This window comes from Pyricularia oryzae, chromosome 3, assembly GCF_000002495.2.
Source record: "Pyricularia oryzae 70-15 chromosome 3, whole genome shotgun sequence".
NCBI classification, from domain to species: Eukaryota; Fungi; Ascomycota; class Sordariomycetes; order Magnaporthales; family Pyriculariaceae; genus Pyricularia; species Pyricularia oryzae.
In genome coordinates, this window is record NC_017849.1 from 3947545 (window position 1) to 3964437 (window position 16893).

A 16893-nucleotide genomic window follows, 5' to 3' on the forward strand; every position below is an offset into this window, starting at 1 on the left:
GATGCAGGTGGAACGTGTCGCCCGGCGCTCGGTAATAGGCATGCGTCAAAGTTGATTTGGCAGGTTTCCATTGTTTTACAATATAGCAGTTGGCCGCCAAAGTGCCAGTCGTCATGAGCGCAAGGCCGCTGAGCGCATGGAATATAGTTGTGGTCTTCATAATGAAACTTTTTTGTCTGTGCAATTCTCAATAGGTTCGCCGAGTGACAGGTAGATTGTTCAACGAAACAGCGATGAATATATGATGATAGGGACTTTGTTGTGTGAGAGAGGTGAGGAAGTTCCAAGCCATTCACAATATAAAAAAAAGTCTTCCAACCCAACTAATTACATACTTTCCTCGCATTAAGTCCTGTGCGGGCTGGGTGGCGGTCTTTGGCTAATTATAAACTACACATGATGGAGTTGTTAGTCATTCAGCATTCAAGACACGGCCTCACCGATAATCATGAGCTGAAGATCCCCCACAAAGAATCTGGAAAACTCGGTGAACAAGGTGGAACAAGATGAAAGGCTGCCTCGGTGACTTTCTTGTTCGTGGATACAGGCATATTCCCGCTCGTACCGCGGGGCGGTTCGTCGTAGTGCAGGGCATATCCAATGCAACTCTTGGTCTTGCCCTTGGCCGTCTTAATCCACAGACCACGAGGGAATGAATACGTATCGATGGGTCAGCTCTAGTTTGATGCATATACTCACCCATTGTAATTAAGTTCAATTTTGGAGAGCCAAAAATGCGATCCAAGTGCAGTCATTGCATCGACGACAATCGCAAGCAGACCAGACCCAGGATCCCAGACTTGTCGAGTCGCGCAAGCTTCTTTCTATAGCTTGACTGTTGAGAAATACGATTGTTCCTAGTCCCTCACTTGTGCTCAAGAATAGAAGGAAGCCCTTGATACCTCCAGGGCAAGCAGTAAACTACCTATCCATTCCCACAATAGTTATGATGTGTCAAGAAAAGTCAGCTTTTAGCAGGCCATCAGCCCGGCTCTTGCAAACCAGAAACCGGGTTAATCGTACCCCTAACAAAGCACATGTATGTTATTGATTTGAGCTTATGTTCTAGATAGCATGCTATCTTGAGACCCGAGTTAGACAATGCTAGGCAACGAAAGCGAGTTAGGAAGGGAAAGGAGGACTCGTGAGAATATTAGTAATGTACAGAGTTCCTCGCTTTTCCAAGCACGGATCTCGTCTACTTTTACCCAAGAAACTTGTTGCCTCCAAGAAGTCGATCAAGAGAGCCAGACCTAGCTATCGGGGCTATGGCCGTCTTCATGTGCAGAATCCCTCAATCGAAACGGATACTCCTTAACTTCGAGTGCCCTAACATCCTTCCTGACCACCATGGGTAGATGGCTTGCTGCGGCAGGTTCGTCACTACAGTAGGCTTCCTCCGGCTTGGAGGTGATGATCAGTCTGCATTGGGCATTTGAGTTCGGTCCAATTTGTGACGGAAGCCAAACAATCGATGATGCGGACCTCATCTGGATTGTTTCGGGGAGCTTGGCAACCGAGATCGTGCGCGTGAGCTCCGTATCCCCATTTAAAATGGTCAGCTCTCGAGTGCTATTGTTTTGCAGCATTGTTGCGCTGATCCCGGCTGCTGAGTCCTGGTGTACATCAACGGCGGCGGAGATGACTGCAGGGAGCTTTGCAAAAGCTAAAGTCGTCTCTTTGCTGCCAATCTCTGCCGTTTTTGATCTTTTCTTTGATTCTACCGCACCGTCTCCGTCGTCCCAAGGTCGCTTGCCCAATCTGTGTTGCTGGCCAAGCAATTCAGCGGGGACTTGCATCAATTCGGGCCATGGCCGCCCATGATGAGTGATGGTGATATATTTCCCACAAGCCGAGAAGCAGATTTTTGCTTCAATTTGTAGATAGCCGATGAAATCTCGCCATGAGGGAACTTTGTGGAAGCAGATGGGCATTGATCCGACTTTCGCCAAGTTAGTGACCGACAACAGATGGGAGCCCGTGAAAACGATACAAAACATACCTTTTCCAATTTCCCAAAGAAAAATGAAATTGTTGCTTTGATACAAGAACAGCGGCGCTGTCCGATGAAAGGTACAATTACTTAGCGCCACCTCACGCGGTACAGCCATCGTGACAAAATTGACAAGCTTGAGCCCTTCCTCAAGTGGCCCACTCGAAAATAGCCCCAAGAAGGTTTGGTGTCGAATACCGTTATCCGTGAAGGCTATGTAGCGTGAATCCGCACTCCAGTATATTTGGTAGGAGTAACGAATGCTAAATATGGTCTCCGGGTTCCAAGCGAGTTGGAGCTGAGGATGAGACTCTGAGGGAATACGTTGTGATATGTATGTTCCTCTCTGAGCATCGATACGTATAATATTGTTGAGGATTGAGATCTTGTCCAGTCCTGGGGCGATGGTAAGAGGGAAAGAACATTTCCAGGCTCCCGCTGAAAATCCGAGACTTTGTCGAAGACACGCTGCAATGTCGTCTGCATCCAACGGAATAGCAACAATAATTTTGCTTTCACTCCTCGACTCGCCTACACTGAAAGCTTCGTATGTGGCAAGCCATCCGGAGCTGGCGATTGCGAGATCGCTAGATGTCCTTGGGGCTGAAGGCGGCGAAGTGCCTGACCACAAACCCCATTCTGGCGACCATTTCTTCGAGCTTGGATGCCATGGAATGTCAGTCCTATCTTGCCAGCCTTTGAAGAAAGCCCTAAAGACTAGTTGTTAGCTCCCAGTCCTTAAACAGAAGCGTCAACTGGGGACATGCTGTTAAGTCGTGGCACCTACTTATTGGGAAATATGCTCAGAACCCCAAGCGTAGCAGCATCGGCAGAGCTGACGGATATGGAAAATACAGGTGTATCCGTGCTGATCAAAGTATGTCCTGCTTCTTCTTCTTCTTCTTCTTTCTCGAGCCTGGGTGCCAGAGACTCCATGGCACCTGCTCCCGTATACTTCAAAAACCTGCTCTTGGCAAAGACAGCTACATCACCCCAGATCTCCGCTGGATTCTCTCGCAGAGTATTGCCCCAAGAACCATCGATGGAGATCAGGTCGTCGATCAACTCTTTAATCAAGGAGACAAGATCGTTCTGTTGGCCTGGCTCTATCCCGTAGCCAATACTTGGCATCCAAATAGCATCTCGTACTGAAGATGTGAGCCTGACTGTGCTGCCCTCATATGTGTAGAGAACCTCGATCCAGGTCATAATTCTGAGCTGTTGCTCTAGAAAGTCCATGGAATTTCGAATCATGTTTGCAACCTCGTCCCAAGAGCCATGTTTATCTTCATAGGTCTTCAGAGAACTTAGACAAAGGGAGATCCAGTTGAAAGTAGCAAATTCCAATAGCGGCCATCTTTGTTTTAGTGCAGAGACTTCAGCTCTCTGACGCATGCTTCCAGAGAGAGGTTGGGCCGGAATATCTGTCATCAGGTATGAAAGGCACCTATCCACGATCATTGCTTTTGCACAAGCCGGCCCAGGGGTTAGAGCAGCAACCTGGTAACGATGGCTTCCTTGTTGTGCAAAATCAAGGGCCGTCAGATGAATAAATTGAAAGCGGCCAGTGATGTCTTTCTCGAGTAAGCCACAGCAAACAACCATCAGCGCGTGATCAAATCGCTGCAGGTTGTGGTCTTCCAAGTCCCAACCATCGGGATAAAGTGCCTCCTTCAACTCCGAGGACGACAAATGGGTGTGGGCGACCCACACGAGAGCTCGACGAGCAAGAGCTAGGCTGTGGGCATTCAACGATTCTATGCGCTTCTGAATCCGGACGTAGATGCTGTCGAGGCCATCCAAGCCCTCACACGCACGTTCCATGATTATGGAACGTCTTTCCGACCGAGTCATCCCGGGTGAGCTCAGGTATGAAACCATCAGACGGACCCATAAGAACATGCCTTCTGCTCTTTGGGTTAGATGTGATATGACACTGCTCTTCTGCATGTCTTCGGGAAGTAGCCCCTGTTCAAAGAGCTCGCTGACAGCGAGCTCAACATACAAAAGTATGTCACTCTCAACAAAATGACTTGTCAGCTGTACTTGGCAGTCTTGTCGAACTGAACGGCGAAGAGTTTCGATGTTGGGTCTGCTGAGCAGGACGGCTTTCAGTGGTGAGTATCTGCACCATTGCGCTATCTGCGTTATGAGAGCTTCATTCTCGGTGCACTCATCGACTCCGTCAATAACGCAGTGAAGATTTGGCAGATACGAAAGGCATTGGGATATTATCTCCAGTAGCTCGGCCTTAGACGCTGGACCGCTGGTCTGCCATGATTGGAGAGCGAACGCAAAAAGGTCAGTAATCTTCTCCAGCTTGTTGAAAGCATGGAATATCTGGACTGCAGTTGCGCGAAGAAAGTCGAAAAGGGTGTTCTTTCCCATCGGCTTGTGGGAAAAGAAGTAATAACAGACAACCGGCGGAGGCTCGTTCGAGTTAGATGCATCACCTTTGCTCAATACTTCCACGACAGAACAAGCCAGTACAGTTTTCCCAGAGCCAGGTTTGCCTTGATGAAATCAGCGATAGAAGTTATTAAATGAGTAGGCTTTGGTGTTAGATAGACCCACCGTTAATCCAGAGGAGAGATGCCGGATGCTGCCTAGGGCTCGGCTGCCCTTTATGTATCGGTTCGTAATTGTCATCATCATACCAGCGAGCGAAGTTAGGATCCTCGAAAAGCCATTCGTTCGTGCCTTCTGTCTTCTCCTGGCAGGCATCCTCGAAGGTGTTCTTGTATTCTGGTGTGTCTAGCCAACGTATGACGGATTCGCGAAAAGCCACTATGATATTCTCGTGAGCAGAAGCACAACATCATCGTGGTGTTAGTGGGGCGCACCTCGAGCTTGAAGCTTCTGGTCATCTGAAAGATTTTCGAGCATTGCAATAGACTCATGATGTTTTCTGCTCATCTCCACAGCTTCAGTATCGAATGCATCTCGAAGGTCTCCTAGGTGGGCAAATTGCAATTCATGTCGAACAATGTCCGCGTGCATAGTGATCTTGGCGAGCGTGACCTCAAACCTGGCATCGAACGGTTTCCACATGAGGCTGGCCACAACAGCTGATGTTTTCCTAACCCCTGCGATGAAGTCAAACTCTGGTGAGCAGGCGAATTGTGGTATGGCCAGAGATAAAGACCTACTGCCATCTTTTTTGGAGAATACTCTCCCAACAGCAGAAAAGAATTCGAAAAGTAGGCAGTATATCTCGGAAAGCGAATCTCGCAATCTGCTGCTGATTGGAGTCGCTCCAACTTGGGATAGAGAATCATAGAGTTCTTTATAGCGAGGTAATTTTGCGTTGAGAGCTTCCACAGTGTCGCACAATTTCTCGAAGAAAGTCACGAATTGGCTCGCGAGCTATTTTTCACCGGCAGTCTTAGAAACAAATTTGATCGAGAGACAGTGCCGCAGGTATTTTCACAGTTGAAGAGGAAATATTAAAGACTAAGCTTTATACCTGGAGTACAAGGCGCAGGGCGCCAAGTACGATATTGGCCCATTCTGGATTCGAACCGCAAAATATTTCGAGAATGTGAAAGTAGGGAGCAAGATTATCCCCCAGCGCTTTCACCTTTTTCATACAAGGGTTGACGCGACGCTTGACCTTGGTGAGGCTCTGAAGGCCCCGTATGCTTTCTAGGACATCTTCGATTGACGAACACGAGGATATCTGGGCCTGTTCCTGCGGAGTAAGGGTTGATAAGAAATCATCACGGGCCCGTGCAAATAGATCGTTTTGCGGCGTGGTCATGACAAGTATGGTGCCGGTATGGAACACTGTGCCTTCAATTTTAGAGCCTGAAAGGACTGGGGAAAACAACGTTCACTGAAATGCAGGCCGGACAGGCTCCTTCCAATTATTTAAACACAGATCCAAGCACGGGTGGCGGAGCCGTGCCTACCCAGCGTCGGGTGCTACCCACCATCATAAAGGACTTTTGACTGGCGTGGCACAGCTGGGTGGGGAGGGAGGGAGGGAGGGGGGCTGTCTGTGGTAGTTGATGATTGCTTTGATGGTGTAGGTACATTTGAACACCCACTGTACTGTGCCTGTCAGCAAAGCGAATCACCCTGGCAGTCCGATCAAGGATGCCTGCCTATCTTGTAAGCTCCTACGGCGCTCACAAATGGATACAGGAAGATCGCCATTGACATGGTAACGAGGTAGGTAGGTAGGTAGTCTTGGTGGTCAACAAAAATGAAGCAAGGTCTGCAATACAGGATGGAAGGTTATGTAAGCTTAGAGTTGCTCTGCAGGTAGACGAATTAATGGCCATTACGAGAAGAGACTCGGTAATTCCTCGATATTTATACATTATATTCAAATAATAAAGATGATTGACTATACAACGCCACGGGCAGTTCTTTACAACTGTCGTCTTCTTTGGTTGCATGCACCCTTCGCACCCTGAGGCGACCAGGGTGGATGAATTCCCCGCAATCAGCCGAAGTTTACAGTTCTTTCAGAGGGACAAGGGTCTGCGCAGCTGGGGGCGTGCTGCAACTGTCAATTAACCCTTCCCTGATGATAAAAGCCAAAGATGCCCCGATCTTGCCGGAATAACTACATTTTTTGCACTTTCTGACCAATTTTCTTTTCTTTCTCAGAAATCGTTTACCGACAACAAGTAAACAGTGCAATATGACATTCAAGTCTCGCGGCGTCGTGGACAAGGTCTGGCTAGGGTGGTTTATCTTGCAGATAATCGTCACACCCCGTGAGTTTTTCAGCTATATTTTTCTAATCGTTACAGACACGCTTTCCCAAAAAAAAAAAAAAAAACTAAAAAAAGACTGACAAAATCAACTCAAAACTCGGTCAGTGATCGACGGGCTGCCCTTTTATCCAAAATGGCTCTACGCGACCCCCGACAGCCCGCTGTACTTCCTCCAGCGCATCCACGAGTTATACGTCACCACGTATAGGGACCTGATCGTCACCGAGTGGCACAGCCCCGTGCCCGTGCGGCCCTGGGTGCGGCTCTGCACCTACATCGAGATGGCCTTTCAGCTCCCGACGTCCTTGTACGCGGTGCTGCGGTTGAGAAAGGGCCGCGGGACCTCGGGAGGCGACGAGCTGCTCTTGCTGGTCTACGCTTTCAACGTCTTCTTCTCCACCCTGCTCTGCGCCCATGACGTTTACCACTGGGATGAGAAGCTGTACACCATGGCTGAGAAGCACTTTATCGTCGGGGGGATCTACGGCTCTTGGATGCTTATTCGTGAGTGTTCATTTGCTTTCTCTGGATCACTTTTTCCCCCCTATACAGCATGGCTTGGTCATTCCTTTGTGCGTGGACAGCAGACTAACACCAGCTGCAGCGTTTGCTATGTTTGTCGACATGTACCTGCGTCTTTACGGCCGCGTGAGTACATCTGATATTGCAAAAAAGACAAAGTAAATTTGTTGCAGATTTTTGTCGCTTCAAAGGCATGGACCAATAGAAGAGCTCGGTTTCGCAAGAGCTCGTTTATTATTCAGTCAGTCAAACAGACCGAAATGGGATCGGTTCTCTTTAGATTTTGCCCTTCCCGATTCAGCAAGCAGATCGTCTAATCACAGAAAATTGGTACTCATGCATGTAGGCTAGTACACCTGATAGTATAATGGCTCTGACATGACAATTTTAACACACATCCCATTGCAGTTTTACCACCCGCTTAGTCTATCGCCCTCTTGATTGGAGCCATACCCCAACCGTTGCCAACACCATTGTTCAGCCCATGACCCAAAGGTGTGGCTCCACCCAGCGCCCTGCCACGGAGCCTCTTAGGCAGTACGTAGCCCCAGAAATAGACACAGGAGCAAGTCATTCCCGCCAGGAACGCAGATATGGCGTAAAACACGGTGCTAGCATAGACATGTCCTCCCATGCCCTGCCATTCGACATGGCCCTCCGTTTTTGGTAGGGCCGGGGTCGGAAACCACCTCACGCTGAAGCTGAGCGGCAGCGGGTCGCCAATAACGAGCCGCCTGGTCTGAGCCGCCGGGCCCGTAATGTGGCTGAGCGGCGAGGTGCTGTATGCGGCGCCCGAATCCAGCACGCCGCTGTCGTGCGGGTGGATGTGGTGCTTGGGCGTGCTGTGCAGCAGTACGTTGAGGTGCGTGCTGATGTGCAGATGCGACAGCTGCAGCGTGCCGGCCAACGCAAAGACAAGTGGTATGTACTCCATCTTGAAAGGCTTCTCGCCCACCGCCTCGACGTGAGGCCATGGCCTAGAGGGCAGGCGACACGCCAGAGGCGCGTCCGAATGAATGTAGAACTCGAGCAGATGGAAGAATGGGTCCGTAATCATAGGGATCGTGCAGTTGAGCTCCGTCTCGATGCCATAGTTGAACTCGAGGGACTTGCCCGTTTCGTTACAGGTTGGGAAGGGAATCCATTGGAGCTCGTGGTTTGCAAGCTCAATGTGTTCGCCAGTTTCTCTGTAAAGCTGCGAGTCAGCGGGGTCTGTCTGGGGGTTGTACGGATGTCATTTCTTTGGCGGCTCCGTCTTGTGCATGGTTGCAGCGAAGCTTTCCGTCTAGATAGATGAATCTACAGACTTGCGACACAGCCTATTGCACGTCGCTGTCCACAGAATCCGAATCGCACAACGGCCGCTTGTGCAAGGGCACAGATGCAACTTACGAGCTTCTGTTCAGGCACTCCACTGAGATGGGCGCGCCAAAGTGGTATGATGGCAGGCTATCCGCGGTGGCTTGTGCAGCACCAGCAAACGCTAGTAGCGTCAGGGAAAGCAACAGCACCACCATGCTTGAAGTGGGAGGAGCCATTGGCTGCATGCGCGAAGTCCTTCGAGTCGCGCAAAGGCCCTGCAGAAGGAAATCAAGGACACGGGTACATGATAGTTTGGTCCAATGGCTGACTGCCCTGCAGTTGTTGCTGTAAGGTAAGTAGGTAGCTTGCGCGTAGGCGAGGAACGCAAGCAGCCGCAAATCCAACGCAATCGAGGTGAAGGTGGCTTGTGCTCTGCCAAGGGATGAATCGCATTCCCTCAAGCTAGAGTAGTGGGTCGCCAATCCAGATCCAGTATCACTGTCACGTGAAGTGCCACTATCACGTGTAGCCTCAAGCTCCACCACCACCCTTTGTTTGCCACCACCTCTATCCGACACAACCTAACACAAGAAACCACACTACACGGCACTTGACACTCCCTAAATCCCGGCAGATTCTCCGCACAGCCCTAATATCCCGAGCACATGCGATGAATATCAACAAGCACGGGGATGTGGTTTAGTGGTATAATGCTTCCTTAGCAACATCAGCGTTACAAGCTTGTGTTCGCATTCATGGAAGAGGTCCCGAGTTCGATTCTTGGCGTCTCCAGCTTATTCTTTTTGTCCATCTTAATTGTGATTCTTTTGCTACCATCGTCATCGAGGAGTTTATGTTTTGCTTCGGGGCGATGTGGCGTGACTAGCGAGGCTGTTGTGCTGTTGCACTCCCCAGATTATCTGGTGGCTGAGACGCGGGAAATGTGCATCGTTGCAACAAGGGGCATTTGAGGTTCTGGTTTCTGTTTGGCAACCAGCAGCTCTTCCGGACGACATCTTTTAGGATATATTGTTATCAAGTATGAATTTGACGAAACATTTCATCATATCATGGCATTCTCCTGCGAAGATTTATTAGCCGAAGGTCCAGAGTACTATAACCTCGGGGAATTTTATTTGCCTGTTGGTCACATCATGGGGGAATTGTGTCTTGTTAGGCTCATTTCTAACGAGATTTGACGGGAAACCAAATAAATCTAAATATACCTCATCGTCCTTGGATGCCACCGACATAGTCTCGCATAACATGTTTAACCTTGAGGCTGGAGTGATGATACATATCGACGTTGTGATGAGCATTCAGGGGCCAACTTTTGAGAACCTCAAAACCGCTCCTCCCATAGCATATCCGTTTTTAGATAGGTAAGTAAGCGTCATCATGTCAAAACTAAAGGATGAATTCCTAGTAGTTGTTAGGAAATTATTGTCTCGTTTTGGCTTTATTTTTGTCTCACCATGTCTTGACACAGGCCTAGTCACACAGGTATTGGCATGCGCACTGGAAATCACTCTTGGACCAACGTCGGTTACTCTGCACAAGTATTACAACCTAGAATGTGGGAACTATGCAATTTCTTATCAGAGGCCTGGATCCTATGCTATCAAACAACTGTTGTACATGCACTCCATAGCTAGGTTAACACCTAAAGCTCGTCTTCCCGCGTGACATCCAGATCACCCGCTTGGCCGCCCATGCCAAACTTCTTGTTGTTGGGCCCAAAGAACTCAGTGAATGTCTTGTTGAGCAATTCATCAGAAAGCTGCATGTGCTCGCCGGGACAGGTCCTCAGCTTCAAGCCACCGTTGCGGTCCAGCTCACGGAGACCGATCCAGTCCTCCGTATAAAGCTTTCTGGCGCGAAGAGGGATGACCTCGGTGCCATTGACCTCCTCAAACCACGCCGTCTCCCTTGGGATGACGGTGGTGTCTTCATCGAAGGCAAACATGACAAAGTTGACCAGCTTGGCAAGGTTCTTCTTGTAGGTCTGGTTCTTGAGCGCGCGCTCGTTGTTGATGTCGGCCAGGAAGTTGCTGGACTCGAGGTACTTGTCATAGTTGTTGGCCGGGTCGCGGAAGTACTGCGCGGGCACCAGACGGCTCTGCACAAACTGCGAAAAGGTGTTTCCGCGAAGTAGGGCCATGGCGCCCTTGCAGAGGAAGTCGGTGGCGGAGCAGGCCTTGAAGTCAATGATTCCGTTGTGCTGAGAGCCAAACGTGACCAGGCTGCGGACCGGGGGCGAGTTGCAGCGCTCGACGTACGCACGTAGGAACTGGCCGCCCTGGCTGAAGCCGAGCGCGTCGATGGCAGGGGCCGTCGAGAGAATGGGGTGGCTGGCAATGTCGTCGCAGACCTTCTGTACCTGCTCCGTCAGGTTGCCGAAAAAGGTCGCGCTGCGATCCTGTGATGCATTGTCGTCCATGCGGATGAAGTATACAAAGGTTCCAGGGTTGGCCGCTTCGACAATCTCGCCAACCTGACGAAGGCCCTGGGCCGAGTAATCATCGCCAAGTCCTAGTGGGTAGATGGGGTCAGTTCGGTGTACCATGAAAGCTTTGCGACCGATAAATATGAAGCTTACCATGCCAGATCACTACCGGCAGAGGGGTGTCGTCATCATCGTCAGCAAGGGGCTTTTGCTGGGGACGAGCCAGCGTGGAGGTCACCAGTGACCCCAAGAACAAATGTTTCAAATAGTATGATAGCGACATCTCGATTACTGAGGCGAAGGATAAACAGAGGAGATGGAGAGAGTTGTGTTGTCCTGGGTTGCAATTGCAGCAAGCTGGGGCGGCAAGGTTTCAAGTCAAACCGAGGAGAGGTAGGTGGCGAAGCTAACTTAAAGAGCTATGGCAGCAAATAAACACTTGGGACTACCAGCCCAGCTACCAGCCAAGGAGCTCACAATCTTGAGTGAAAGCAAATCGCCTGGGAACGGATGTGATGCAAGTACTACAAAACTTCAAAGAGTTCAAAGTTCCAAATTCAAGCAAGCAAATTGTCAAAAGCAGTTTCAATGCAAATATGAATACCTCAGGAAACGCAGATACATCCAGCCGGCCAGCCCTTCCGACCTTTTGAGGCATTGCATGCAGCCTGAGCTTTTTACTTTTGACACCCCATTCTTACATGGCCCGCACAGTCGGCCTGAGCTCAGCTCCGAAGCTGCACTTGCTGTGACGCGCGGATCCACTTTAACTTGACGCTTACAAGCGGGGCATCGAGCACACATACCCCCACCGCGCCAGAATCATTGACTATCTCCACGTGACATTTTTTTCCATTTCCGCCCGAAAACCCTACGCACACGGAACGCCCTGTAGCATAGACGATTTTCGCTAGTCTTTTCGACGACAGCATCACATCCCACCCCCATCACGACAAGCTTGCACGACCCAATTTCCCACCCAGTCACCCCTTTAAACAGATAAAATGGCCAAGCTTTCGTAAGTTGAGATCTGATCAGCCAGTCCGCGTTATATCGAGCCGTTACGGAACCGTTTTCTTGCGCCGAGACCCCGCCTATCGAGTACGCCAGCGAGACGAGACGCCCTTCGAAAATTCCAACAACGAATCGACTGAGACTGAGGAGGATTGGGCCGCAGAGGACTTGTCGACTGGCTCAGAGCAATCAGCGACCGCAGCGGATGGAGTGATTAGGTGGATTTGCGATTTTCGGGGCAAACATCTCGGCGCAAGCGGCATACGGCTCGAACGGCTCGATGACGGAGTACTGGATAGTGATGCTTTACAGCATCTTGGAACATGACTGATTGAAATTTGGTCAATAGGCGTGGTGCCCCCGGTGGCAAGCTCAAGATGACCCTGGGTCTCCCAGTGTAGGTGCAACCTTACACCCATTTACACATGCCTCAGACAATTTGTTGCGAATCCAGCATCCAATAAGTCGATTTTACGAAGCTGCGATCTAGAAACAATAAATGGTGCTGACATGGCGACAACAGTGGTGCCATCATGAACTGCGCCGACAACTCGGGTGCCAGGAACCTTTACATCATTTCCGTCAAGGGTATCGGTGCCAGGCTCAACAGGCTGCCGGCCGGTGGTGTTGGCGACATGGTTATGGCTACCGTCAAGAAGGGCAAGCCTGAGCTGAGGAAGAAGGTTCACCCCGCCGTCATCGTCCGCCAGTCCAAGCCGTGGAAGCGCACCGACGGTGTCTTCCTGTACTTCGAGGACAACGCTGGTGTCGTAAGTTGCACCCGAAACCGTGGAGGCAGCCTACGAATCCTACGAATGAGTCGTCCGGTCATCCGAAAGTCTGCTTGGCTCAGATATAACTTGGGTCATGGCCTCAAAGAAACTATCAGTCGCCAGACGCAGGATGGCCGACGGACTTGGAATCAGGAATAGGCTGCACGATGCTGCGCACAAGAACAGAATAAGCTAACCCGACTGTACTCTAGATCGTCAACCCCAAGGGTGAGATGAAGGGCTCCGCCATCACCGGTCCCGTCGGCAAGGAGGCCGCTGAGCTGTGGCCCGTACGTTGAACCCCACGATTCACTACTCTTACTCGAATTCATACTAACCAAGGTTTCCCTACAGCGTATTGCCAGCAACTCCGGTGTCGTCATGTAAATGGGCTTGTTTATCGAAAAGGGAATATAGAAGGGACTACTACAGCAGGTTCAGGGAGGTGTGCGAGGTTGCGTGGATTGGTTTACGCGCCATGGGATATTCCCTGGGCTTCGCGAATTAGAAAAGCGAAGGCTTTCATAGGAAAAGCCGAACCCAGGGTCTGGCATCGACCATTTTCACCCTGCGCCACGGTTCTATTTTGGCAGGGCTTTGCATTTCGGTTGGACGGCGGCGTGTTACGGAAAACTCATACCATTGCCAATGATTTCAAGGACGATCAAGACCAATACGGCGTTTTTATTTTTGTTTTGAAAGCATTTTCCGGTCTGCCGAACTCTCGCTTTCAAATGTCGCAGTGATGTGAGCATGTTGGTGTTTAAGTCGGCCGGTTTTTCCGCTTCTTTGACAATCATAAAAGCGTATCCTACCATTACCGCCAAGATGTTAGTGACTAACATTTTCTGATAGATCGCAAATACTCAATCACAGCTACCAATTTGGCCTCACCCCAAGGAGGATATCAAGAATAAGTTTGATCATTATCTCATCAGACATTAGAATTATGATATACAGAGTCCCAACAGAATCCACCCACGCTGTTTGCTCATCCGTGCTGTGTTTTTCCGGATATACAAGAGAGAGAAAAACAAGCAAGCATCGGGCCGGGTCTCAAATCACTCAAAGAACTTGAAGCCGAAGCCAGTGTCCTCGTTGGCACCCGGCACGTTGGCGCGGCGGTAGGTGGTGCTCCCCCACCAGACGAAGCTGCCGGTGAACCAGTCGCGGTTCGTCCAGCTGTAGTAGGTGCCCTTTCGCACGCCGTGGAAGACGAACGGGATGCGGTTGGTGCCGCCGGGGCTCTGCTGGACGTCGCCCTTGGGCAGCACAAAGGTGTGGTGACCGGGGCCGTCGATTTCGAGCGTCGCGTCCCACCCGGACATCATGTTGGCCTGCGCAGACCCGAACAGGCACCCGTTGGACTTGTACCAGTCCCACACGTACGTCGGGTCGCCGCCCTTGCGGAGCCGCAGGTCGCCCAGGCAGTACTTGTTGTCCCAGCTACCGTTGGCCGAGTAGACAATGTGCAGCTGTCCGTTGGGGTCCACGATGGGCTGTGGGCCTTCGTTGATATAGGGGTTGCCCACGTCACGCTCCCACTGTTGATAAGGAGTATTGTGGTTAGTCATTGTCTTTTTTTCGACATTTTGTTTTTGTGAGTGGACCACGATATGCTATGAAAAAAACTTACCTTTTCGCGAGGCTGCGAGATTATGTACCGAGGACCAGTCGGTTCCGTGGGCGAGTTCATCTTGCAGATGTACAGGTTCTGCTCGACGTTTGAGGTGCCCGACCAGCCGGACCAGACGAACCAGCGCTGGCCCTCAAAGGTGAAGAGAGCGCCGTCAATGGCCCACCTGTCGTCGGGCAGATCGAGCTTCTGGGCGTCCGAGTAGTCGCCGTAGGGCTCGTCGGCGCTGATGACAAAGGTGCGCTTGGCGTCGCCGCGCTTGGCGGCAAAGTAGATGTAGGTGCGGCCCGAGTCGATGGTGATCTCGGGGGCCCAGACGTCGCCCATGTCGGAGCTGCCGGCCGTCCACACGCGCTTCATGTTGCCGTTGTCCGAGGTGGCGCTGCCCAGGCCCAGGATCGTCGACGCCCGCCGCACGTTGACGCCGTTGCCGCCCGACGCCTCGGCAGAGTAGTACATGTCACCCACGCGGAGGATGGTAGGGTCGGCGCCGTCCTTGATCTTGGTCGCCGCCGCCGCCAGGCTGATGAGCATGCACAACATGGCTAGGAGGACGCCGAGGCCCCTCCTTGGCGAGGGGTTGCAGTTGAAGAGCTGCATCTCTTGTTGGGCGACGAGTGGTGTGAGTGTTAGGTTTGGTGAGATTAGATATTATTCTGAGACCGGTTCTAGGTAGGTACCTAGGCAACTAGATAATCAAGAGTAGTAAGCTGTAGGCCCAAAGCTTTTTGGATCATGAGAATGACTTCCTTCCTCCTCCTCTCCCCCATCCATGGTCCGGACATGATGGCCATTATGTAGTAGTCCTTACTACGACCGGGCGAGATGGAGCCAAAAGAAGACCCAAGGAGCCCCCCTTTCACCAGGCCCCGAACACCTCTTTTCCGCATTGGCATGGGCACTGGTTGCGGATCCCTCGTCAACGAAAAGGATTCATCCTCGCTCTGAGCTCAGCCCAAGTGACATCACCCCCCTGTCATTCTTTTTTTGGGGGGAGGGGGGACATTGGCAAGCAGGCAGCTGCAGAAAACACTCCATCTGAGCCCGCAACGTTACCGCACAAGCCGCCATTTCCTTCCCTCCCCTCATCTTCTCCGCCACCCGCTCCGAGAATGATCTCACAGGCAGGTAGTCAGATATTAGCGGGAATTACCGACCGGCTTCCCTTACGAATGGGCATTGTTCGGTGGGAAAGTGCCAATCTGCACCGGATTCAGTAAACATAAAGCCGTGGTCCAGGGGTTTGCTGATGCCCAGTAAGGCGCAGCAAATTAGTCGAGGGGTTTTAAAAAAACTGGGGTGCGTTTTTTTTCCCGGCGTAGTACTCCCGATAAAAAAAATGCCTTGAAGGCGACAAATTCAAGAGAATCCCATAAGATAGTGGACCCCCAGGGACTCCTTCTACAGGTGTTCGAGCTAGTTTGGTGGCTCCTCGTTTCTCCACCCCCCTGGACGCTGGCAGTGCGCTTCCAGGGCTGACGGGATGAACACCACCACTACCAACTCGACAGGGCCACTACCAACTCGACAGGGCCACTACCAACTCGACAGGGCGCGTTCCAGCTCCGAATAAGACCAGGTACAGACTAGCGAACATTAGGCTTTTTTTTCAGGCAACAAAATTAGACAATGACCGTCTAGCTTATTTCTGCTAAGGAACAACATCAGATGAAAGAGCTCCTGTCAACACCGCTCATGTGTTTGCACAGCCGCACAATCTCTTGGATTCATTGGCAACATGCTTCTAGGCCAGCTGTCAGCTACAATTACGCGTATCGCACAAACGGACTGAAAGAAAAAGAAAAAAAAGAAGAAAAAATAGTAATAACTGCAATAATAATACAACCAGAAGCCTGGAAATTGCGGTGTAAGTCGATTGCCCCATGAAGCACCTGGAAACACCAAGGATCAAGCCTCGAGCAAACATGAGCCACTGGACCCTTGATTATGCTTAAACATGCCTCTAGACGCTGGAATTGCCCATGATGCAGGGCAAAGTAAGCAGTATGGCCAAATGAAATGGACACCACGTATCGCCATGCGCATCCGAGACTGGAGATCTCCTCGGTTCGTCCGGCATGAACCTCAATTGTTCTCCCTTATACCGTAGAATGTTTTATTCCCGCAGCATCAGATCCAAAATACCACGTAGATCCCTGTTTCTTGCTCTTTTGCGGCCCCAGATTTTTACAACGTTTGTGGTTTGCTGGATCGGAAGCATAGTAAGACCCCTCCAACCGGTAATTACAGATACGAAAAAAAGGGGGTCTGACGAACGAATACCTCACCAACATAGGATGGGTTACATGTAACCACAACTCACAACCCAAACCCGCTGCAGAATATGCCACACGCTGTAGAGAGGTGAAAAAATAGCCTGCAAGCGAATGCTTTAATCTTGTCTGGAAAGTGTTAGAGAATATTCAAAACTCGCGCTGAAGGATTTTGTATACAAACGTCGATCTTGAAGGGCCTCTTGT

At 50.8% G+C, this 16893-nt stretch overlaps 6 protein-coding genes and 1 non-coding gene across 7 annotated transcripts; 3 read left to right on the forward strand and 4 right to left on the reverse strand.

Moving 5' to 3' along the window:
• Nucleotides 1–311: 311 nt before the first annotated feature.
• MGG_04917 (uncharacterized protein) lies at nt 312–5850 on the reverse strand. The gene is made up of 8 exons (XM_003712360.1): nt 5460–5850; nt 5143–5359; nt 4837–5079; nt 4568–4780; nt 2781–4506; nt 2003–2703; nt 700–1942; nt 312–390 (listed from the first exon to the last, which is right to left on the reverse strand). The coding sequence occupies exons 1-7, from the start codon at nt 5751–5753 to the stop codon at nt 1254–1256; spliced, it is 4083 nt and encodes a 1360-aa protein (XP_003712408.1). The 5' UTR covers nt 5754–5850; the 3' UTR covers nt 312–390; nt 700–1253.
• A 609-nt stretch (nt 5851–6459) lies between these two features.
• Nucleotides 6460–7706, forward strand: MGG_04918 (uncharacterized protein). Its single transcript, XM_003712361.1, has 3 exons — nt 6460–6720; nt 6826–7224; nt 7325–7706. Exons 1-3 carry the CDS (start codon nt 6645–6647, stop codon nt 7402–7404), a joined length of 555 nt encoding a protein of 184 aa, XP_003712409.1. The 5' UTR covers nt 6460–6644; the 3' UTR covers nt 7405–7706.
• MGG_04919 (uncharacterized protein) lies at nt 7429–8975 on the reverse strand. Its single transcript, XM_003712362.1, has 2 exons — nt 8635–8975; nt 7429–8429 (listed from the first exon to the last, which is right to left on the reverse strand). The coding sequence occupies exons 1-2, from the start codon at nt 8787–8789 to the stop codon at nt 7664–7666; spliced, it is 921 nt and encodes a 306-aa protein (XP_003712410.1). The 5' UTR covers nt 8790–8975; the 3' UTR covers nt 7429–7663.
• A 257-nt stretch (nt 8976–9232) lies between these two features.
• On the forward strand, nt 9233–9336 carry MGG_20145. Its single transcript has one exon. It is a non-coding gene; the product is annotated as a tRNA-Ala (tRNA).
• Nucleotides 9337–10104: 768 nt separating this feature from the next.
• Nucleotides 10105–11588, reverse strand: MGG_04920 (palmitoyl-protein thioesterase 1). Its single transcript, XM_003712363.1, has 2 exons — nt 11144–11588; nt 10105–11076 (listed from the first exon to the last, which is right to left on the reverse strand). Exons 1-2 carry the CDS (start codon nt 11271–11273, stop codon nt 10208–10210), a joined length of 999 nt encoding a protein of 332 aa, XP_003712411.1. The 5' UTR covers nt 11274–11588; the 3' UTR covers nt 10105–10207.
• A 265-nt stretch (nt 11589–11853) lies between these two features.
• Nucleotides 11854–13689, forward strand: MGG_04921 (60S ribosomal protein L23). Its single transcript, XM_003712364.1, has 5 exons — nt 11854–12008; nt 12354–12401; nt 12528–12774; nt 12990–13067; nt 13132–13689. Exons 1-5 carry the CDS (start codon nt 11995–11997, stop codon nt 13162–13164), a joined length of 420 nt encoding a protein of 139 aa, XP_003712412.1. The 5' UTR covers nt 11854–11994; the 3' UTR covers nt 13165–13689.
• Nucleotides 13685–15736, reverse strand: MGG_04922 (alpha-N-arabinofuranosidase 2). Its single transcript, XM_003712365.1, has 2 exons — nt 14414–15736; nt 13685–14321 (listed from the first exon to the last, which is right to left on the reverse strand). The coding sequence occupies exons 1-2, from the start codon at nt 15011–15013 to the stop codon at nt 13839–13841; spliced, it is 1083 nt and encodes a 360-aa protein (XP_003712413.1). The 5' UTR covers nt 15014–15736; the 3' UTR covers nt 13685–13838.
• Nucleotides 15737–16893: the final 1157 nt, after the last annotated feature.

Bases quoted from the DNA above. Each gene is read 5' to 3' on its own strand.
- MGG_04917 (XM_003712360.1), bottom strand. From the start codon at position 5,753: ATGACCACGCCGCAAAACGATCTATTTGCACGGGCCCGTGATGATTTC. The intron at 5,360-5,459 runs GTATAAAGCTTA...GGTGAAAAATAG, and splicing joins CCCTGCGCCTTGTACTCCAG to CTCGCGAGCCAATTCGTGAC. The intron at 1,943-2,002 runs GTATGTTTTGTA...ACTTGGCGAAAG, and splicing joins TCTTTGGGAAATTGGAAAAG to TCGGATCAATGCCCATCTGC.
- MGG_04918 (XM_003712361.1), top strand. From the start codon at position 6,645: ATGACATTCAAGTCTCGCGGCGTCGTGGACAAGGTCTGGCTAGGGTGG. The intron at 6,721-6,825 runs GTGAGTTTTTCA...AAACTCGGTCAG, and splicing joins GCAGATAATCGTCACACCCC to TGATCGACGGGCTGCCCTTT. The intron at 7,225-7,324 runs GTGAGTGTTCAT...CACCAGCTGCAG, and splicing joins CGGCTCTTGGATGCTTATTC to CGTTTGCTATGTTTGTCGAC.
- MGG_04919 (XM_003712362.1), bottom strand. From the start codon at position 8,789: ATGCAGCCAATGGCTCCTCCCACTTCAAGCATGGTGGTGCTGTTGCTT. The intron at 8,430-8,634 runs GTAAGTTGCATC...GCAGCTTTACAG, and splicing joins GAGTGCCTGAACAGAAGCTC to AGAAACTGGCGAACACATTG.
- MGG_04920 (XM_003712363.1), bottom strand. From the start codon at position 11,273: ATGTCGCTATCATACTATTTGAAACATTTGTTCTTGGGGTCACTGGTG. The intron at 11,077-11,143 runs GTAAGCTTCATA...TCTACCCACTAG, and splicing joins GCCGGTAGTGATCTGGCATG to GACTTGGCGATGATTACTCG.
- MGG_04921 (XM_003712364.1), top strand. The intron at 12,775-12,989 runs GTAAGTTGCACC...ACTGTACTCTAG, and splicing joins TCGAGGACAACGCTGGTGTC to ATCGTCAACCCCAAGGGTGA. The intron at 13,068-13,131 runs GTACGTTGAACC...GTTTCCCTACAG, and splicing joins AGGCCGCTGAGCTGTGGCCC to CGTATTGCCAGCAACTCCGG.
- MGG_04922 (XM_003712365.1), bottom strand. From the start codon at position 15,013: ATGCAGCTCTTCAACTGCAACCCCTCGCCAAGGAGGGGCCTCGGCGTC. The intron at 14,322-14,413 runs GTAAGTTTTTTT...CCTTATCAACAG, and splicing joins TCTCGCAGCCTCGCGAAAAG to TGGGAGCGTGACGTGGGCAA.